At 55.6% G+C, this 22,467-nt stretch overlaps 1 protein-coding gene across 5 annotated transcripts in view; it reads left to right on the top strand.

Moving 5' to 3' along the window:
* FBXL20 (F-box and leucine rich repeat protein 20) overlaps positions 1–22,467 on the top strand; it is a 37,039-nt gene that overhangs the window by 1,590 nt on the left and 12,982 nt on the right. For 2 of the 5 annotated variants that reach the window (XM_083809111.1, XM_083809113.1), the window contains exons 2-4: positions 11,769–11,830; positions 18,038–18,092; positions 20,226–20,300. In XM_083809111.1, coding sequence (XP_083665237.1) covers positions 11,769–11,830; positions 18,038–18,092; positions 20,226–20,300 — 192 coding nt within the window. Of the gene's footprint in view, positions 1–279; positions 3,068–11,768; positions 11,831–18,037; positions 18,093–20,225; positions 20,301–22,467 lie in introns of those variants that run through there. The other 3 variants (XM_083809112.1, XM_083809115.1, XM_083809114.1) reach the window with 2 other exon arrangements.

Below are 22,467 nucleotides of genomic sequence, written 5' to 3'. Positions count from 1 at the left end.
GCTGAGCCCCCCTCCTGCCCAAATGGGAGCCTGTCCCAGATGAGTCCCCGCAGAGGAGGAGCGGCCGCCACTGGGAGCACGGCCCCGCACCGCAGCGAAGCAAACAAAAGAGGAGAGCGTCGCCCGGCCCGGCTCCTGGCTCCCGGTGGTGGTGGTGGCGCTTTGATCGGAGCGGGGCCGGGCACGGCGGGGCTCTGCCTCGTGCGGCGCCGGCCGAGCTCCAGCCCTGGGAGCCGAGGCGAGAGCAGGGGGTGGCGCTTCCCGGAGCTGTCGGGGGGAGTCTCTCAGCCCCTGGTGCCCACCACGGCTTCAATATTTCATCCGCGCGCCCCTGGCGTAGGGTGCAGCTGGAGAGCAGGCGCCTCGCTGCCACTGAATTGTCACCGAAACGGGAGCAGGGGCAGCTGTTTGGAGCGGACGCGCTCAGGGCCGCTCAGGTTCGTCAAGAGAAGAGCTGCTGAGCGCAGGAGCGCCCGCGTGCCTTCAGGAGCGGGGTGCTCCCCGCGAAAACGGGGGCTGCCAGCGTCTTCAGCACGGACGGATCCTCGCTTTTAGGCTGTCCCCGTGCCAGGGAGCTTCTGCCCTGCGAAGCCTCGCTGCACCGAGCCACGTTGTCAGGCCCGAATGGTTACAGTTGGGTTTTCCAGGCTGTGAGCGACGCGCGCGGTCCCCCCCCACGTCCTTAACCGAAAGCAAAACAACAGCGAGCGCCGGCCCTTCAGCCTCCTCCGGGAGACGCCGAAAGCTCCCGTTAGCAGGAGCCGGTTTGGGCTGCGAGCGGCTCTTTGCGGGGCAGTGGAAAATCAAAAAATAAACACCGGGGATGTGGCTGAGGAGCGGGCGCGTGCGGGGGCCGTGCAAGCCTCCGTTGTAGGACAAACGCATCGATTCCGTGGTTTTGGGGCGTTTTTCTCCTCGGGTTTAGGGTGGTGAATGCCGGGCAGCTCTGACTCCTCCGAACGACCCGCCTCGCTCCTGGGTCTTGCTCGGGCTTAGACCTGCCGTGAAATGAGGTGAGCCGAAAGCAGAACGGGAAGCTTGGAATGCCCCAAACCCGAGCTGCCTTCCGATAACCCCATCTGCGCCCGGAAAACCGAGCTGCGTAGCCTCGGTTACCCCAATTCCCTTTCCGAATCCCTTCGGATCCCGGCTCCCAGTGCCTCCCTGTTTCGGCAGGGCTCGGCTTTGCGATGCGGAGCAGATCCTTTTTGGGGCCGTCTTTGTTCCCTTTGCACGGCCGCTCCTGCGCTGGGTCAGGGCTTTGTTATTTCAAGCCACGAGGTTGTGTAAACAGAGGGACCCGGGCAGGGCAGCGGGTAACTCCTTGCGTCCCGCGGCCTCTCGCCTCGCTGTCGGAGCAGGAACGCGCGGAGCCCGGCGCTAGGCTCACGGCGGCGCCTCGCTGCGTGTGGCGAAAGAGAAGAGGAAACGCTGCTGGCCTAGCACGGTGGGGACGCTCGAATCGGAGCAGTTTGGTTTCAGCAGGTACCTGCCGGTGTGGCTCGTGGGTAGTGAGAACCGTGGTCGGTGCCTGCAGCGCAGACTCGGGGTGGGGAGGTGTGAAAGCTGATGTCCGAACTTTTCCAGTCTCTCGTTGGCTCCCCGTTCTGGTTTGTTATTTTATTTCGGTGTTGCCTTATGCCTCCCTTTCTGTTTTAAGCCAGCGCTGCTGAAGAAGGGGGCTTTTGGGGGCAGACGCCTGACACGGCGTTCCTTTATTGCCTGCGAAGTTGGGTAGAAGTTGGGATAAGGAGAGAGAAGCCGCCACCTCTCACCTGCGGCTCAGCCCCGTGCTCCAGCCGAGGGGCTCAGCTGGGTCTGGAACCCAGGGGCGGGTTTGTTGAGCTAAAGGTACTCGGGGCAGGCTGTAGGATTAGGCAGGAGCGTGGGGATCGGAGGAGAGGGGGCTGTGGGGGGGTCCCAGCTGCTCGGAGTTGCTCCCCTGCGCTCCCCGTGCCGCGTTCGGTGCCGCACGGGGGAACGGCCACGGCCACAAAACGTGCCGGTGAAGGGGAAGGCGTTTCGGGAGCCTTGCATCCTTTTGTTAAGTGGGGGCAGGATTCGGGCTCCCTGCCCGTGTCAGCTCTGTGCTGGCCGGCCAGGAGCACGTCCCGGCCGTAATTAGCGCGTCCGGGCCGTAATTAGGCGGAGCGGCAGCTCTCGGAGCGGGGATTAGGTGAGCGAGTGCCCGACCTCAGCCTGCGCCACCTGCGAGAGGCGGCGTGGGGGCTGCGGGAGCTGCTGGCCGCTGTGTCCCGCGTGTCCCCGTGTCCTCTTCCCGCTGCTTCCTCTGCCGGGAGCCGCTCGCAGCTCGGGCAGGGGTGGAAGCGTGGAGTTTGGGGCAGGAAAGAGGCAGAAACGCCGCCGCCTGCGTTTCCTCCCCAGCTGCGCGCTGACACCAGGGCAGTGAGCAGCGCCGGACCCGGGTCTGGTCTGCGGGGCAGGGTGGGGGTGGTCCTGGCCTCGTTTGTGGGGGGCCCAGCCTCATTTTGGGGGTCTGCGGGGCGCTGCCCATGGTTTCCCGTGGACTGGGGCCATCGGGAAGCCTCTGGGGCCCTCCAGGAGAGGCGTTGGCCCGCGCCGTGCCCAGCAGGAGCAGGGCTGGCCGGTGCGCGGGGCTCTGCCTCGCTTCGTCGTGGGCGCTGCTAATTGGGGCCTGCACGGGGCAGGTAATTACTGTTTTCGCTGCTGGGTTACCTCCCCGCGGGTTCCGTCTGAGTCACCCCGAGACGAGAGCCAAGGTGGTGGCGTCGGGCCCCATCCGGCCGGCGGCCGGGGCCGGGGCTGTCGGGGTCGCCCCCTGCCCTCGTCCCGCGCCCCGGCACCGTCCTCGGCTCCGTCTGAGCGCTCGTGCCAGCCGTGTCACCGTCTCGGGGGTGACAAAGCCGGCGCTGAGCAAACTCCCGGCCGCAAGCGCAGAGCTGGAGGCAGGGCGCCGAGCAATTTGTTTATCCAGTCGGCGTTTTGAGTCGGGCTGAGCTTGGGTACGTCCGCGGGGAGCTGGAGGGCTCGCTTCGAGCCTGGAATATTCAAGCGTGACTCCGTGAAAGAAAAATCCGTTCAAAAGGTATTTGTAGCAAGCTGCTGACCTGCGAAAATAAGCTGCTAAAGTGGCCAAAGGGAAAAATAAACAGCAATACCGGCTGTCTTATGGCGCGGTTCATGGCCACGGCTACGTCCCTGCAAAGCCAGGAAGTCTTTGTCGTATTTAGACTCTCCTTTGTTGCTCTTGGATGTTTGTTTTGTATGGTCAGCCGTCTATATTTAAAGCTTTAAAGGGTGTGTGTGAGAAAGTAGCATCATTTTAAATCAAATCTATGTAATAGGTCATAAAATACCCAGATGACCGCTTGTAGGATGCTGAGGTTTTTAATGGAGCTTAAAAAAAAAAAAAAAAAGAAAAGCGCCGCCCAGAACCACATCTGATGACAGCGTACGTGGTGTTTCTGCCTCTCGCTGTTTCTGCCATCTATTTAAAATGAGATGCCAGCCGCCTTTGACCTCTGCAGCTCTCGGCTGCGCTGCCTGCCCGTGACGCCGTCGGAGCTCCTCACCCAGCTCCAGACACAACTTCTGGGAGGGACGAAGCCGATGAACCGCGAGCCTCTGCCTCCGGGTGCCGCCCAGCCTCGCCGCCGGGACGCCCCGGGGGGCTCCGGGTGGTGCCTTCCAGCCCCACACCGAAACCCCGCGAGCTTTCGGGTGCAGTCCGCGGCTGCTTTGTTTGCGGGAAGCCGTCCTGGAGCCGGGGCTGGGGCAGGAGAACAGCCCAGATGAGCAAAAAGCGCGTGAACGCGCCCTCCTGGTACCTGGCAGCAGCCCGTAGCTGTACAGCCACAGGGAGTAGCGCCCGGTATTTCCTCCGAAATGGGGTTTCTTGCACCAGACGTCCCCCGGGTTGTCACCAGCGCCGCGTACCCGTACTTGAGGCTTTGCCCTCGGGTTGCGGCGCCCTCGCCAGCTGCCTGCTGCGCTCCGGTGCCGCGCCGGTGCCGGGGCTGCACAGCAGGCAGCTCTCTGGGGTCGGTTTCTGTAGGGCTTCGCCGATTCTCCCATCGCTTTCACGCTCCCAGCGCTGCCAAATTAAGGAAAAAAAAAAAAAGGCTGTTAATTATTTTAACCCTGGTCCCGGGTGCGGGTGCTGCTCAGGCTGCGCTCCCTGGGCCCCGTCCGCTCCCCGCTGCCCAGCTCCCTAACGCGCCGGTGAGGGCGAAGCGCTGCGGCGGTGTGCGCCGAGTGAACTGCACGTCGAGCTATTTTTAGGGAGATTAAGCCCGTAATCAGCCGTTGCCGGCCGGGGTCTAGCTCGTAGCTTCTTGTGGCTGCTTAGTCACGGCCGTGGCCGGAGCCAGGCGGGCGCTGGCGGTGCCGCGGGAGCTGCCCCGGCGCGGCAGCGCCTTTGTTGGGCAGCCAGCCGCCTTCCTTGGAGCCTTCGCACCGCTGGAGCTGGATGGGATAAAATAAAGCTCGCCGTGTAACCGCGGGCTGGCAGCAGAATTCCCCCGGCGTGGACGCGTGCGCGCGCACGGCCCCGCGCTCTGCGGCGCGTGCCGAGGAGCCGCGGCTGTCGCCCCACACGGCGTTTCCCTGCCGCACGGCGAGTTCTCGGTGCCCCTGGCAAGGCTCAGCCCGCCCCAGCCTCTGCTTCCCCTGAGCCCCATGCTGGGGAGAGGGGACAGGAGGGGTCCCCCAGGCGTGCCGGTGACGCTGCGGGTGCCTCAGCCCTGTAGCAGCGCTGGGTTTTTTTTTTTTTCAGAAGAGCAGAACCAGAGGCGAGGTGTCGGTGCGTGCCGGCAGCGTCTGTAAGAAGTTGCTTCGGAGCTTTGCTGAGCTTTTCCTGCAAAGCAGGCGCAGACAGGGTTCCACGTCTTGGTCTTCATGCTCAGCTTTTTCTTTTTTCTTTTACTACCTTCGAGTTGTGTGTGATGCTCTAGGTTTGACGTGCGTCCTGCCGCCTTTCGGTGGCTCTCCCGGGCTCGTTCATCTCCGTGTGGCCGTGATTAAAAACCTCCGGTACCTCTAGGCTTCTTTTGGGGGGAGGGTCCAGCAGCTGGGGAGCCCCAGCACCTCTCAGGGCACCTCTGACTCACCAGCGTTTAAACTCCTGGCATGAATTTGCACAGACGTTTCGTTTCTTTCCTTTCAGAGCAGCAAAAAGTTCCCTCGCAGCTCCGAGGGGTGATCTCAGAAACGTCTCAGCACAGCCTGGGGAGGGATGTGAACTGGCTGAACGCGCCAGCTGCCTTCGCAGTCCCTAATTTACGGTGGCAGCTGTTGATTCCCCACCTTTCCTAGCTTAAAAACAATTTCCAGGATGCGTTATTTATCCCCTAATAGTCGCAGTCTGGTTTCCGCCTTGGTTTTAATCACTTAATTTCCTGCGCTTGCGAGCGGCCGTGGAGGCTCTGGCCAGCGTGTGCGGGTGGACCGGGGGTACTGAGCTCCAGGTCCCAGCAGCAGCTACGCCTTCAGCCCCGGCGAAGCACGCGGTTGGCTTCCTCCTTTGTAAGGCTGCTCCGAAGAGGTTGTCTTACGCCAGTTCCTGCTAAACAAATCTCAGCATTAAAAAATGATATTTATGAGTATTTCGCAGATCTGAAGAGGGTGTGCTTTTAAATTCTGTGTCTGTTCTGCGGTGCTTGCTTTGTATCGAGACACGAAACGCTTCCTGAGAACCCGATGCCGATGGTGTTTGTGCTCGCTTTCAGGAATATTTATAGCTTTAATTTCCTGCTGAGCACCTGGAGGAACACATCTCCTGCTCCCTGCGGTCGCAGGGCTGGGGGGTTGGTTTGTCCGTGGTCTGCACCGACCTGAGCCTGCGCCACCTTCTGCGGGTGCTCCCTGGGCTGGTCAGGATTTCGGGGCGCGCAGGCGCACCCCGTGTTCTGGGCTGGGGTGAACGTTAGGGCAGAAAGCCCCCGGTCCCATGTACGAGCGCTTCTGCTGCCCCTTGCAGCGCTAAATTCCGTGAGGCTCCCAACAACCCGTGTCCCTTTTTCTCCGCTGAGCTTTAGAAGAAAAATGTTTGAGTCCAAAGTCCGCGCGTCCAGGCTGGCACCGGGTGCTCAGGTGTCGGCTGGGCTCGGCGCAGATGCTGCTGGAGTTAGGGCTTGGGAGATTTTTTTTAATTAAAAATGGTTTATTTGGGAGCACTGAGGAGGACGCGGAGGGGATGGAGCATCCGACCTCGTCGGCGCCCCTGACGGTGGGCGCTTCTGTGCGGGAACGAGCCCTGCAAAGGGTCAGGCTGAGAGCGGAGGAGTCCTCATGGGCAACCTTTACTTCTTACGCCAGTGAATTCCCCGGGGTTTGCGGAGGAGGCAGGATTCCTGCTGTGCCGGGCTGCCACGCCGTGTGTGTCCAGGTAGGTCCTGGCCTTCCAGCCTCCGGGCACCCCAACCCCTGTGTGGGGTATGGCACGTCTGCTCCGTCCTTTTTGCTCCTCGCCTCTCCTCTGTGGGCAAACGTCTCAGGAACAAAGCGCTGGGGAAATGCCGGTGTTGGTCAGCGCCAGGCAAGGCGGCCGGGTACCTCTTTGTGTCCGATCTGCACTTTTCTGGGGAAAAGGAATGTCCCTGCCGCTGTTGTAGCGGCGAGTCTTTTTTTGGTACGTCAGGCGGGTTTGCTGTTGTTCGCTAAAAATGCAGCCAACGGGTTCAGAGTTGCTTACAGAGAAATGTTTGGAATATTTAGAGCAAAGTAAAATGAAACGCGCTTTGTGTTCTCCAGCTGAATATTCCTCATTTACTTCCAGTAAACCGTAAACGCTGTAACAGCTCCGTTAGAAACTTCTCAAGTGTCTTTTTCCGATTGCAAAAAAGGGAAAACCAAAGCTCCGGTTCCCCGTGGGCACGCCCAGCCCTTCCCAGGGGAACAGCAGCACCCCTGCCAGCTGCGGCGCCTGCAGGGAAGCCTCGAACCCCGCTGCCGGCCCCGCGCCTCCTCCAGGCCCCCCCCCGTGGGCAGGGGGCAGCCCGGTGCCGGGGGCTTTCTGTGGGTCTGGGGGGCAGGAGCTCAAAAGTTCGACGGGCAGAGACTTAAAATCCTCAGAGTGAGCAGGAAGCTCGCTCTCGGCGGAGGAACTTGTCCTCGCTCGCGCAGACTGAAGCAGCCTGATGCCGGAGCCTCCTCCCTTAGTGCAGCTTCTTTTTCCCAGGTGGGGATGTCTAAAACGCGGGGGAGTGGGGGCTTCCCGGGAGGAGCTGTTGGCTCTGCCAGCTTCCAGCGTCACCCTGGCCGGTACGACACGCGGTGTGTTACGGGGAGGAGACGCACGGTGGCTCCGAGCACGGCGGGGGGATGAGTCCTGCGCTCGTACGGCTCCCGGAGCGAGGCTGAGCCGGGCTGCTCAGGGGCCCGACGGGTGGCCGCAGGGGTGACACAACGTCCTGCTTTGCCTTCCAGCTCAAATAATCCGTGCCTGCTTCGGGTTGCTTCACTTGGGGCTTGCGTCAGCCATTGGTCACATCCTTCTCTGCATGCGCGCCGAGCACGGGGCGTACCTGGGTGTCTCTCGTGCGGGGCCGTCGGTAATTACACGCTGTCACCGCCGCACGCCCGGCTGCGAAGGGCTGACACCTTGCTCCCGCGCTGATGTCACGCACCGTGACCCAGTTGGGATTCCTGTGCCCCGCGATGAGTGCTTGACACGACCGGTGCTCAATGGCAACTCCTCTGCACCGCCAGCAGAGCCTCGCGGCGGGTGGATCCGCTCCCGCTGGCGCTGTGCGGGGCGCTTGCAGGCTGCTGCAGGGCTCCCCCCCTGAGGAACGGAGCCAGCTTGCAAAACGTCCAATATTCTGAAAGGGCAAGCAAAGAGTTACTAAAATAAAAAGACAACGGAGTGTTGTGCTAAGGGACTTCGATGTGGGGCGATAAGGGCATTTTTCGGTCGCTTTTGTCCTTTCTGTGTTCGTAAGCTCGCTCAGTCTGAGTGCTGCAGGGTGGCAGCGCCCTGGGGAGAGGCAGAGCAGAGCCCAAAAACGCATCCCAGCAGCTCTGGCTTTGCTTCCTGACCTCTGCATCCTCATCTCCGGGGCGTCTAATTGCTGTGCGGGAGAGCAGGAAAGGGTGATTGAATTTGGGGGCACCTGGGGAGTCCGTGCGAAGGACTGGTGGCCGGACGGGGAATGGTCTTCTCCTCGCTGCTGGCTCCTGGCGCTGCCTGCTCCTCGCCGCCGTGCCGTGCGGGCACCCGGGGTGCACCTCGGTCCTGCCTGCACCAACCTGCTCTCAACCGAGCCACCTGCTTGTAATTCCCCTTTTATTGCCCTGTAAATGTAAGCGGCGCATTAACGTCTTAATGGGCTTGCTAGATAAAGGATTGACTTAAGGATTAAATCTCTCAGCTTCATCATTTCTTTGGGCTCGTGGAGGTGCTGCTGAACACTGAAGTTGCAATTAAATGGATTTTGTTCGTTCTCCCCTCTGAGCCCCTGTTGGAAGGGGGAAGCGTTTCCACTGACAGGGCGCTGAAACGTGCGCGCCAAATACCTGCAGGGCTGTAGCACATCTTTCATTGTAAAGCTGCTGCCAGCAGACAGCAGCCCTGGAAAACTCTGCGGGTTCTGCCCGTTTTCCAGCCGTGGTAGAAGACCTGGATGGCGCGGGGGTGGCAGGAAGAGTAAATCTGAACTGCTGCCGACCCAGTGCTGTGTGTGACTGGCCCTTCTGCCACCTGCGGACGTGGCCCTGAAGATCCCAGGAGGAGATTATCTGAAATAACTGGGATTTGCAGCACTCTCCGCTTCGAATTTTGTCCAGCTCTGGCGTTTTGGCAGGACATACCTCCCTTAACCTTGCAGCAGGCTACGACCACCACCTATACTGATTTAACGCAAGCCTTAAAGCCTAGCGCGCGCTTCCACGGCGTTTGTTCTGGATCGGTCCCTCCTGTTCTAGCTAGAAAAGACGTTGCGTTAGGTTAAGACACTGTGTCAGTGATGGTAATCTCATGAAAATAAATCTTTGGGTTACATTCTACCAAAGGCAAGAACCTCCTGACCTGCCAGGCCCACGTACGTCGTCACCGTGGGGACTGCCCAGAGAGGAAAAGCTCTGGGCAGCTGAGCTTTGTGGTACGTGCAGACTGCTAAATTTATGTGAGAAGTGTATATTTTTCTATATCCTGTCAAGACCAACTTATTCTACTGAATAACACCTGGTATTAAAGGACGTCAAGGGAAAGGTTTGTCTCTAGAAATAGTTTTGGAGGCCTGGAAGCCTGGAATAGGCCCTAACATTTTCGGGCTCGCTCCATGGGTGCACCGAGCTGGCCACAGGGTCCCAGCGCGGCCTCGCCCGGCCTCTTGTCCTCCCCACGGCGGAGGAGTAAAAAAATTCAAGAAGCTGTGTGCAGTAGCACGGGGCCGCCTGTGAGCATCCCTGATGGACGGTTCCGGCTAACGCCGGGCACGGCGACTGCCTGGGGTCTTGCAGTGAAATGGGAATTCAGCCCAAGCCCTGCTGCCCGTGCCGGTGAGGCCTTGCTGCTGCTGGGCTCTGTTTTGACGCTTCCTGTTCTCTTCCAGTCCGGTTCCTTTTTGGAAGCGCCCGACCCTGATCAGATCTGGTCCTTGAATGTCTCCCCCCGTTTTTTTGAAGGGGGCGGAGGGCGCTGGCTCGGATGTCAGACTCGGCCTGGACAATAATGGGAAGGAGAGGACAGATAGGCCTATTTACTGTTGTTCTGGTAATTGGGGGCAGAAAAATCACACTCGTTTTCCCATGAATCATTCCCCTGCCTCTGCGTTGCCCTTTCATTAGCGCTTTCTCCAGAACTTCCTCCGTTTCCCAGCTGATCGAGCAAGCCACCTAATGACGATGGGATCCCGGAGCTCAGCACCATGGATCCCATCCTGGTGCGGCCGGGGACCCGCGGGCGCGGGACGTGCTGCTGCCAGGCCCCGTGGTGTGCCCCAGCCGGGCGGCGGCAGCGCTTCCCTCCTGGTTCATCTGCAAAAGGGGCTGAGAAGTCGCCCGTCGTCTCGTGGGCCATTCAGGACTTGCTAACTTGTGATATCTGCTGGTGGGAAGCGCTAAAAGCGTCTGCGGGGGAGAACGACACCTCTCGTCTGCGTGACATTCGGGGAGGGAACGCTGAGAGTTCAGGGCCCGCTTCAGCAGCGCGCTTCGGTACCTCCAGATAACGAACAGGAGAAAGCAAACCATGGTTTAGAGTGGCTTTCGAGTTTCGCTCTGGCTCCAGGGGCGTTGTCGTGTTCCTGTAATGGCGGAATCATCCTGGGATAGCCGCCGTGCTGTCACCAACCGTGCTCAAAGGCATCGCGGCAGCACGCCGGCTCCTCACGCTGGGCTCCGCTGTCCTGCTGCTGGAGCTGGGCGGCTGCTGCCTCCCATCGGGGCCTCACACGCAGCCCCGTAAGCCACTAAGCCCTTACTTTCCTTTTTTAACTCTTAATCTGATCCTCTGCCACTTAAGTGACCTGGCTGGGGCTGGTTTTGTCTGCGTCGTGTGCCTGCAACCCGACCGATTTGGATTCGGAGCGCTGCCTCGGCTGGTGGGAAGCAGCCTGCTCAGCCCGTAGTCCAGTAGCAGTTGTTACCAGGTGTGTAGCTCAGGAGGACCAGCTCTTAGTTCCCCAGGAGGCTGAAGGGAACCTGTATTAATATTAAAGCTCCTTCTCGTTCGCTGTCGGTGCTGGGGATGTTGGAGGCACGCCTCCAAGCGGAGCGGGGCGCTGCCGCTCGCGGAGCGCTCTAATCATTCCTCCCACGGGCAGGAGCGTGTGGAGGCTTTCTGTTTGTTTGTTTTTTCACCATGGCAAGACTATACAAAGTCTTTTAAATGTATGTCGGTACGCCTTAAGAAACAAACGAGGCTTGGCAGTTTGTTTGTTTTTTTGGACTCCTTGCGGAAGAGAAGTTTCTCGCCCTCTTACAGCTTGTGGGCTGCTTTAGCTGGTCAGGGGGTCCCATCCCGGACGGGTCCCATCCTGGACTGCTCCCATCGCCGGCCGCTTCGCTGCTGGTTTGCATGAAATAGCTTATGGGATACGACGAAGCTCTGGGTTCAGGTCCTTGGAGAACACAGTTCTTTCCCAGAATCGCCTCTCCTCCTGACACAGCACCGAAGATCATGCCACCCTTTAAGCCGTGCTTCAGGATTGCAAGAAATTCTGTTTGCCTTTCTCCCCAGGGCTCCTGAGAGCCGTGTGAGCGCTGTAATGCAGCCTCGTTAGGCTCCTCTTCATCAGCCCTCTGCTTCCTTTCGGGCTGCAGAAACCAGCCCTGCCGTGCTGACATCCTCGGCCTCCATTTGATGGATTTAGAGCTGCTCGGTTGTTCCTGTCGCTGCCCTTCCCTCCGACCCGTTCCCCACGTGCTTGTTCGTGTCGTTGCGTCGCTGCTGTGAACTGAACGTGAAGGTTTTGCCTTGGCAGGGCTGTGGGACACCACCTAGAGTGGTGTGGTTGCTGCCGTGTTCCTGTAGGCAGTGCCAGCTCACAAGTACCCACCAATTACCATTCACGTTAACAAATAAATAAAACTCTCCGTTTATACTTAATCTGCCAATCCACCCAGTGTTTTGGGGCCATTTGAAAAACCACGTGGGGTGTAATAGTAGCTACGGTCTAATCCAGGAGTTTGAAGAGTTGAGCACAAAGTTTACCTTTGGAGAATTTATTGGGCTGATGTCTCTGGAAACGGCCTCGTTAACCAGCGGTTTCTTCCCTAGAGCAAAGGAGGTTTTGTTTCCTTAATGAAAATATATGGCTAAATTGTTGAATTGGTTTTGTTTACAGATGTTCTCAAACAATGACGAAGCTGTGATCAACAAAAAACTTCCAAAAGAGCTGCTGCTTCGGTAAGCCTTCTTGATTTGTATTTCAGCTGTGTTTTGTTATTTGCAGCCAGGAGCTGGTTTTGCTGGTATGCTCGTAAATCACGAGCCTGGATTGGGTCACTTACAAAGCCATGGACAAACAGAAGCAGATCAAAGGTCTGCATCAGTGGCAGTTTATGCTAAATGTTATTAGGGCTTGTTTTTTAAAATGTTAAATTAATTTGCTGGTCACCTGTTTTGTAGATGGAGGAACTGTAGGACTAGTCAGGCCCTTAATGAAAAGAGATGTAAGTATAGGGTAATGCGTAGAACAAGATTCTGCCCATCTCTGGCAAGTGCTACATTTAAATAAAAATTCCAAATAAAAAGTTCAGCACCTGGCAGAATGGTGCTGTTGGCCAGGATCAAAGGGGTGAGGCTCGGGGGATGCGGGTATGCAGCTCTGCCCGCTCCCCGTGCTGCCCCTCGCTCGCACACACCCCTGCACACGATTTGCAGCTTGCCTTCTCAGCACAGGAGCAGCACGACGGAGGATGTGTGGCTGGCTCAGCCCTCCATTCGGCATCTCGAAGCCTTGCTCGTCAGTGCTTCGAGCTGAGATGCGAGACTGTAAACGGTGACACGCAGTTGTAGGTGGTGGCTTGAATTATTAACACCAACAAAATTCTCGAGCTGCAAGAAACTGTGCAGCACTGTCAACGTTTAATGGCGATAAAAGCCTGGGGAGAAGAGCTCTGGCACAAGAAGCAGCTCCTAGCTCACTCGTGAAATGAATAGGAAAAAAATATATTGACTTTCTCTTGGCCACACTGTCTCCTGTATTTTCTGCAGCAGTATCTCTAGTTGGATTCAGCTACTTCTATGCCAGTATTACTCACCCAAAAGCCAAAAAAAAAAAAAAAGCGAAGACTGTTGGGACAGAGTTTAACTGAGGATGTGCATGGATCTCGGGGGCAGCGGTCTGCGGGCGCTGGGCTCCCCCGGGGCAGGACCTTGCTGGAGTGTGGGCGAGATTCTGGCAACTTGGTCAAAGTGACCAGGGAGCACTTGGGCATCAGCCCAACTTGGGTGGCGTTGAGGAACATCGCTGGATGGCTGGAGGAGGATTTGTGGTGAGCGAGGGAAGCTCCTGTGCCCTGTGGGAGCTCGGTCAGTGCAAACCCGTGGCTGGGTTCTCAGCAGTGCATGCACTTCTGCAGCATGGGAACGCTTTGGGGTCTTGCCTTGCTGTCACCGATCGTCCCAACGCGCTGTAGGAAGAGCAAGCACTCGGGATCGCGTGGAACCTAGGGAAAATCAGGAGATGGAGTTTATAAATGTTAAAGTTCATAAGTAATAGTTTTGAGAGTTGGAATTCACTGTTAGCATACTGTGAAAATTAATTAGTGTGGATCGACAGTGCAGCCTTCGAAAGAGAAACTTGGATGCATTTATCTGCAGGAATCTCCTGTAAATGAGCGTCGCTGTCTACAAGACAAAGACTTATGTGTTTAAGCAGCGCTGCTGCGTAAAGGCTTGTTCTCTGGCGTGTTCGTTCTGCAGATGGCATTGATGTCTCATGTATGTGGTTGCAAAGTGGAAAGCTGTGCTTGAGCAAAATAAAGAGTAGGAGGATATGCGAGAGGTGAACAGCAGTCTTTGTCACGCCCCACGACAGAGAAGTGTGCGGCTCCAGTAGCGCTCTTGACTGGGAGGATGGGGTGGACGTGTAAAGCACCCGCGAGGCCGACCTCAGGAACCACTCGTGCTTCAGCTGTCGTGTCCTGCCCGCCGTGTTGCTGGCACACAGCGGTGGTTTTGTCTGAGCAGCGCTCTTAAACAAAGCTGTCCTGCAGCACCTGGGGCCAGAGAGCAGCTGATGGCCCCGAGCCTCGTCCTAACACTGCTCTACCTGCCTCGGCCTTGTCTGCTCCTGCCCGCTGGGCTTCCGGGGGCTTGTGCATGAGCTTCATGCTCTTAAAAATGAGCCAGACCAGGAAAAAGCAGAATTCTGCTGGCTGTCTCTGTTACTTCGGTGCTGCCAGCTCCTCTCTGGGCGGCTCTGGCTGGGTCCCTTCCCCTGGTTTCCATCCACCATGGCCTGCCCCACGGCTGCGTCCCCTCCGTTGCCGGCCAGGCCCGGGCCTTGAGGCGCCGCCGGTGCCCACTGCTCGCAGCGTGGCGTGGGGCTGCTGAACGGGGTGTGCCTGTGCCTGGGGGGTGAGGTGGCCTCGGGAGCCGTCTGTGTCCCCTCTGGGTGGCGGGCAGGCCGGGCCAGGTCTCTCCTGGCGTAAGCAGCTTTTGCTCCAGCTCCACGTCCTGGCCTCCGCCTGGCGTCATTGCTTGGAGCTCTGGATCTGCCCAGGGCGAGGAGGTGGCGGAGAGGCCGTGGGGACACCCGTTGTGCCCCCTCCCAGCCAGCCCACCGCTAGAATGGGTCAGGAGCGAAATTCAGCTTGAGCAGTGGGCCACTGGCGCTGGCGGTTTTGGAAGGTGAAGGTCCAGGCTGGCTCACCCCAGAGCCTGCAGCTGCCAGGCACCTCATCAGTCTTGGCCCTAATCTAATTAGAGCGGCAGTGGGAAAGTGAGGAGCCCTTAGAAAATCCGCAGTGGATTAAGAGGTTGAAACCTGAAAAATGCTCCAGCCGCAGTGTGTTTTAGCTAAATTGTCTGCTGCCGGGCTGTTCGGGCAAGGCCTGTCCTTGCAGCGTGTTCCAAAGCCTGCTTGGCCCTGCTGCCTCGTCACTGCCCGCAGCGAGCCGCTTTGCAGCAGGATACTTTAATCTGATGCGGTGCCAGGCCTGTTTAACTCCCCTCGGGAGCGCTCGGTCTGCCTTCACCTTTGGTCACCACTCGATGCTGAAGTGACCGGTGAGGATTATTTTCTTACTGTTGGCTCCGATGAGCAGAAAGGCGAGTGCGGGGGGAGAGCAGTCAGCTGCGATCGCCCAGCTCCGTGCCTGCTGCCCGACGAAGGCAGAGCCAGGAAGCCATTATTCAGGCAGCACTCTTCAGCCTGCTGCTACTTACTTTTTTTCTGCTTTCTTTCACCAGAGAAGCAGAATCTGAGCAGAGCAGCAGATAATATTTGCTAAGGTTCTGGTGTCTTGGAACAGTCCCAAGGGGACGGCTGCTTTCTGGTGCCCTGCTATTGCTGTGTCTGGAGCTGACGGTTTTCATCCAGATTTCCTGTCGGCCCAGGATGCTGCCTTGTTGTCAGGCTTGTAATTATTTCAAGTGACTGTGTAGGTTACTTTGCTTTGCTTTATCCTGTGCAGATTGCTGAAAAGAAACCCAGCACTCATGTCCCGTGCTGTACTCAGATGAAGACGTCTGCCCGGTCACTGCTAGGGCAAGCAGCTTGGTGGTGGGATTTGGGGTGGTTTGATGTTCCCCAGGAGCTCCTCGGAGAAGCAGCAGCCTGTCCTTGGGGCTGTTTTACAGAACTTGAGGCCGTTGTGCCTGCGGGACTTGAGCTGTGCTCCTGCTGCTCCCAGCAGTTCGCGCGAGGGCTGTGGCTGCAGCCAGCTCTGAGGCGGCAGAACCACGCAGCAGCGTGGCCCTGCTGCTGGCAGAGTGATTTTTTTTGCAGCACATTCTGCTGAGTCACTGGCTAACATTCCCCAGCAACCATCAGAGCAGTGCAGAAACGAGGAACGCTCTTAGGCTTCTCAGAGCAGAAGTCCCCAAATCCTGTTGGGGTCCGTGGGTTTCCTGCCGAGGTGCTGTGCGGGCTGCCACCCCAGCGCCCGGAGCAGCGGGATTTCTCCTTCCCCTCGGAGAGTTCAGCCTCACAGCGAGCAGGGGGGTGGGCTGTGCGTCCCAGGAGCCCTCCAGCAGCAGGGGAGCTCCTGGCAAAGCTCAGAAATGTGAGCTTGGGAGGTGAGGGGCAAGCGTTCGGTGCTGGCATCCCTTCTGCTGTGTGGGCAGGCTGGGAAGGGAGGAGCAGGAAGCAGAGAAGAATTTGGCCCTGACAGAGGGATGAGGGGGTTATTAATAGCCTGGGATTTCCACGGAGAAAGCGATTTTAATGAAAATATAGAAGTGTGCCTAGTTATTGACTTAGCCACTGTTCCCATGGAGGTGGTTTTTGTGCTCCTGTGCTGGGAATCCAGGGTAAAAGTAGGAATTTTCCCCAGCTTCTATCACTTCCACAGGCTTTCCTTGTATTGTTGTTCGTTCATATTGTGCTAAAGAAATCCTCAGCGCTTGCATACACGCACACATAAATAACGTTTATTTCAAGGGAAGACTTGTTCCTAGGCAGTGAGAAGTGAGTGCGGAACTGCGGGTGTATCTGAAGTGCTTCGTGTGTACCTGCTAGGTCGGACACCTTGAATCGCGTGGTTGCATCATACGAAATATCTGTAACATCACCTCAATCTTGCTCCTGTCCTCTCCTAAAATTTGGAAGTCTGTTTTGCTGTTTGTACCTAGCAGTGTGCGCGCACACGTGTGCCTGTGGATGTGCACGGCACGGTAACGTGCACGCTGCCACCAAGGTCCGTAGCACAAGCCGAGGTAATGCTCCTCCTTTATCTCTGGGACAAAGTGCAGTTGGCCTGCATGCACGCGGTGTTTGTTGTTCCCAGCGCTCTCCCCCCAGCTTTATCAGCACTTGTGCTGTTTATTCAAATGCATTCTTTGTAAATATCTGGGTGGGTGAGCACCTCGTACGGCTTTCCTCTTTAGTAGGAGAGTTTCAGTAAGTGTTAGCGCAGGGCGTTTGGGTCTTATATATGAAGAGCTCGCTGCTGGCAGCATCTCGCCCGGGAGGCTCTTCCAGCACAGGCGGCTCTCCTGGGGACGTAGGAGAGCTTGTGTTCGCCCTCCCAGGCCCACCACGTTGTGGGGGGATGAATCGAGTGTTGTGGATATCAAACAACTGCCTGTCAGGCTGTACGCTGTTCTCTTGAGAAAATCCGGAGGTTTTTGGAGCGGTGGGGCTCTGCTCATTCTCAGAATTTCTTCTGGATAGCTGTGCTTTATCTGACGAGAGTGTTTTAAGAAATGCGGAATAGCACTGGAACAAAACTGCTTGCCCCAAAGCCGTAACGCTCACATCTGATAACGTTTGCCTTCTCTTCCTGGTGGTCTTCAGGTTTAAAACACCAAAGCACACGTGCAGGTGTGTTCCTGTAGCCACCTGTATTATCGGGACAGTTGGACCAAGTGGTCTTGGAGGTCTTTTCCAACCTTAATGATCCTGTGATTCTTTATTTCCAAAAACGTTGCATCCTATGGTTTTATAACTGCTGTCACAGAGAATGAAACCTTACTAGCTTTCCACTGACTGTTTCACCTTTTCTGTTTTTGCTATGTGACTGGATAACCACACACCATAAAATACACCATAAAACGATCCTATTGATAAAGATATGTGATCGGTACAGATTTGGGAGCTTTAAATGGGCACGGTACTTCATGCCTTCAGACAGAGGTGCCCGAGATAAAAGCATCGGCGTCTCACCCCGCTCTAGCACTGCCAAGTCTCACTGCCTAACTCCTTTATCCCAGTAAGTGGGACAGCAGCGCCGGGGTGTTGTCCTGAGCATGGGGTGTGCCCGGCAGAGGAGCACACGTAGCAGAGAGGGCTGGCGGAGCACGGAGCACGCCACGCCGACACACGCCAGAACACCGGCCAGCTGCGCGAGTCGCGTCACAGCGCTACGGAGCAAAACTCTCCTCCCAGCCCTGTGTTAATGACACTTCGTGTTTAGCACAGCGGTGAGAGAAATAGGAAGCAAGCCGTGCGCCGAAACCGGGCCGTCGTGCTGCTCTGATTTATTGGCTGGTAATTAGCACGCTGCCCGCTTTTGGAGCGTGGTTGTTAAAGAGGATGGGCTTTGCTGAGCGGCAGCGCTGGGTGCAGCCCTACTCTGATGTCAGAGAGGAGCCAGCACAGCCAAAAGTGACTTTATTCGGCCATATCCTGGCCCAGCCAGTCATTTATGTTAAGCTGTATGATGATACCTGTGTGCATCTGTTTCAATACCTGCTCATCCTGTTCAGTGTCAGCGAATGCTGCCGGGTGTGAGGTCAGTGCTCCCCAGCACATCAGTGTCTCTGGTTCTGCTTTCATTTGTTAACTGCTAGGTTTGCACTTCTTTTCACGGTTCAGCTTTCGACTGATTTGCAAAGAAGTTTTGCTGTCTCCAGCCCTTTTTTTCCCATTGTTTTTCTTTTTTTTCCATGCTCTCTTTGTTGTAAATGTGGATAACCAAAAGGTATCTTCTGTTTCTGTTGCAGAATTTTCTCGTTCCTGGATGTGGTCACTCTGTGTCGCTGTGCTCAAGTCTCCAGGGTAAGAACCTTCCTCCTTGCTGGTGGATTTTCGTGGTTCGTGGGACTGTTACGGCTCTCGCTTGCAGCCCTCCCTGGCATTTCAGACCCGGGGAATTTGTACAGGGGAGCTTTGTGCACAGAACATTTCAACTATTGTTATTTAGTGTCCTGTATTAAAGGGGAATGCCAGAAACTTCTGATGGCTGCTGAGATCAAGCTTGAACACTGTTTTAATGGCACCCAAGGCCCCAAGCAGACTGTGAAAGGGAAGCAGCTGACTTTGACAAAGAGCTCTCCCAGCAACCTGGGCTTTGTACAGGAGGCCTGCACTGATGCAAGCACTGAACTTCAGCTGTGACGTGTGGATGAGTCTAAAACTTTCTTGGTTTTGGTGGAAGTAAAGAAATTTTGATTGACAAGGATACTTGCACAGTCAATGAGTGTTTACTTTCCTACTTGGATTTAGTTGATACAAATGTAGAAGAAAAAACAAGTGTCTTGTTTACACTTCTTTTTTTTTTTTCCTTAAATATCTCATAGTCCTGCGGGATTCAGGGAGCAAGACCTGGCCTGGGTTATTCACTTGGGAAAACTCCACCTGCAGGCCCAGCCATCTAAAGCTGTCAAATGTGTTCAGGTGCTTCATCTTGCCAGAACCTGGTTCAGGTCAAACCCGAACCATAACTTTGTTCATTATTCAGAGCATACAAGAATATGAAATACTATGCTTAACGTTTTTAATTGCATTTTAAAAAAGTCCTGTGATGTCCAAGCAGTGTGGTTACGATTCCACATTCTCAGAATACCACAGATCTTCCGATGAAAGCTCCTCCAGCTGAAGTTCGCTGCTCCAGCACTGACAGCCCATTTTGGTCAAGCATCCGTGCCGGTCCCAGGTTGTGCTCCCAGTTTTGTCACTGCCTTCTGCTTCCACAGGGCATCTGAGAGCAGAGCCGTCACTGGCACCGCGTGTGCTGTAAAGGGCCAAAGTACCTCCGCAGAGCCACAGAAGTTTGCGTGTAGAAATCTCTCCATTAGACATTAAAACACGCAGCGTTACAGCTTGCATCTACCGATGGGTTTCTCTTCCACTGGAGCTGGTGGCTTTCTCTTGCCAATAACCAGACCTTGAAACAAACACCTGTAATGAGGCTGCAAACGCAGAAAGTCAACGCTCAGTTCTGTGAGCTGCTGCAAGTCCCTGCGTGGCTTGCACAAGAACTAGTATGTTGTGATGGAGATGTGGCTTAGTGCTTGTAATAGGTGTAGTACAGGAATACGCCTGTACGCGCACACACTCTTTCACAATGATGGACTCACGGCTATTATGAGATTCAGCTGTTTACTTTGATTATGCAATTAAAACTTCAAGTACGCTATTGATGACTGTTTTCAACTCTGTTGAAAATCAGCTCTGTTAAAAACCTTGATTTATTAAGGGCAGAATTACTAACTTTCAATTCCTCGTTCTCATTTGTAACGTAAGCAATATGAGAGGTGTTTTGTTTTGTTTTGTTTTGTTTTTTTATTTGTCCACCCCTGCCTGCTTAACAAGCCAAAACCCACTCTAAGTCAGAGGTAGAAAACGCTGTCACTACAGCAGTGGTGCACGGCTCTCGGGAGCTGGATGCTTCACCTGGGCAGCTTACGAGGCTCTGAATTTGTCTGGGGGATGTAGCACCGATCCATGGAAGAGCCTCGAGCACCTTTTCCTGCTGGAGGTAGGAGGAGTGCAGGATGCCAGCCTCCCCCACCTCTGATGGGATCCGACCGCGAGCCTGGCGCCAGCTGTGCTCCTCGGGGCAGCGCAGGAGCCTGGGGTCGCTTCTCCTGTGTGGCTCCCCCGCGTCCTGGCACCCTTCACATCCTTCACCTCGGCTGCTGGCTTCCTCCGAAGGTGCTGGCGAGCTGTGCTGAGGGACGGGGCTCCGGCAGGACTGGTGGTGCCCCCGAGGGACCCACGGAGGAGCCGTGCTGTGGGCGATGACTGATCGGGGCCGGTAACCGATCGGTTTTCCTTGTCGGCCGTAATCAGTTGTTGGGTTATCCCGAGACAGAATGTTGTTTCTGAAAGGAACGAACTGTGACTAGGTCCCTGCTGGCGTTTTTTTTCATATTAACAACACATTTACATTTTTTCCCCCCGATAAAGGCATGGAATGTTCTGGCCCTGGATGGCAGTAACTGGCAGCGAATTGACCTGTTTGATTTCCAGAGGGATATTGAGGTATAATTAAGTGACATACAAACCCGTTTTTTCTTGTTAAAATGTAATTACAGCCTAGGATGGATTAATACTCCCAGCGTAACCCCTTCTACCTTCCCTGGAGATAGAAATCATTAATTTCAGTTCTTCTTAGCTTCAGGGAGTCTTTAAAGTCTTGGCAATCCATTCAGCTTTTGAAAATGGACAGAATTACATATCTGTATCAAGACTTAAAGATAGTAATAGAGGGAGAGGTTTTTCGTGCATGTGTTCTAAAACCAGAAATAAGTAAATAGGTGTATTGAGGAAAATTAGTTCTGCATAGCAGAATTCAGGCTGCTTTTCCTTTGACTCAAAAAATAAAAATGCTCTCATAGCATGGACTTGGACCGTTAAGACTCTGAATGTCTCTTGAAACGTGGCCCACAACATCTCTCCTTTCCCGTCTATCTTTAATGTAAAGAAATGCGATATAAATGTGGATGTTTCAGGGGCACCAGGGGCAGAGTTGCTCCTAAAAGACGCAGCTTTAGAAGTGCTTCGTTGCAGCTATTCTAAATCTGTTGGATGTGGTCTAGTTAGCACACACAGGAAGGGATGCTGCTGTCATCCTCTTCTAAAAACTGAAATTGCATTTATCAGGATAAGAGACCCAAAAAAAAAAACAACAAGAAACTTGTTTCTTATCACAGTATTCATTTGCTCTTTGAAATGCTTTGGAGGAGGGAGATGGTGCATCGCTCAACTTACTGTAGACGTGAAGCAGACGATGACTGAAGATGCACACCTTGTGGGAACTGGAGGGAAATGCACGCAGTATTGCTGGAGGAAGGAGTTAAAACCTCCCTGCCAGCTGTGTCTAAGTGAGGTGCCCGGATAAAGTCACCACCCTGTGACGCTGGGTGACTTCTGCCTGCCCGAAGGGGTCTGGCCGGGCTGGGACTCCTTGCAGGAAGTAAATGGTGTGATGTTGTTGTTGTTGTCGGTAACAGCTACCGATCTGATAACAGATACCGATCTCTTACCGTGCCCCGGACGTGCCGGAGGTGTGCCATCGCCCTTGCACAGAGGTGCGGCACAGCCAGAGGCGCCCGGTCTAGCACGAAGCGTGGCCGGAGCCGCTGCGCTTGGTCTGTGTAGGAGGGAGAGCAGAGTGCTGTGGGCACAGCCCCACCTGCTCCTACCAACTGCTTTTTGCACGGTTTCCACATCAAACACGTGTTCTTCCACGAGCCCCAGCCTCCCCTTTCAAAGGAAGATGCCGTGGAGTGTTGCACCTAACCTCCAAGCACCTGCCAGGCGTCCCGATGTCCTAAATGTTCTTGCTTTAAAGCAATGCAAATCCACCAGCTGACACGAATTCCGTTTATAATGTGACTTATTCAAATCTTCTCGTTCAAGCATATGACTTCATAGGCTGGCCAGAGGAATCACAAAGGTACGCGTGCTGTTTGGGACCCTCCACCCCTTCTGTGCAGGTCAGGCTTTCGGCTGTTCCCACTGCCCCCAGGGCCGGCGGCTGGGTGTTAGCAGGAGCCCACGCAGAGATCTGGTGGGGCTGGTGCCCCTCCTTCAGTCGTGGCATTACGTGGTGCCCAGCCTGCTGCTTGATTCTTACTTATTTTGATTGGAAGAAGATATTGGGAAAACATCTTTGGCACTACAAGGGGCTTAAATGGTGCCTTGAAGAACTGAGAGGAGTTCCTGTTGTGGGATAAACAAGCGTAGAATAAAGCGGAGGGGAAGGTGCTGGAATTCCTGGGCACTGGTACTAATGCTCTCTCAGTGGCTTTTGCACTTCATTCCGTCAGAAATACCTGGCTAAATGCTACCTTGTCCTAGGGTCTTCGCAGACTTCCACTGAGTGCAAATGTGGGGGGGAAAAATCCGTTTCTCTAGCTCTCTTGAACACAAACGTTTGGATCCCTTTTTCTGCAAGAGGAAGGCTCGTGGGCTACTTCTGTCCCAGCGCTATTTTGAACAGAAGTTGAAGTATCTCCATTCACAGTGCGCTCACTGTGCTCGTTTGTCAGTCTTCTGCCCCGCCGTAGCAGCAGCGCTGCTGCTTTCCTTCTTCGGGTAGTCTGCATCAACGTCCAGGGCTCTGGGCTGGAGCAAATCCTCAGCTGTCAGCCTGAACTCGCCTCCTCCGGCTTTAGGTGCCTTGTCTCTCCATCTTCAGAAGCTG

Source organism: Anser anser (assembly GCF_964211835.1).
Source record: "Anser anser genome assembly, chromosome: 23".
Lineage (NCBI taxonomy): Eukaryota > Metazoa > Chordata > Aves > Anseriformes > Anatidae > Anser > Anser anser.
This window is presented reverse-complemented; position numbering and strand designations above follow the sequence as displayed.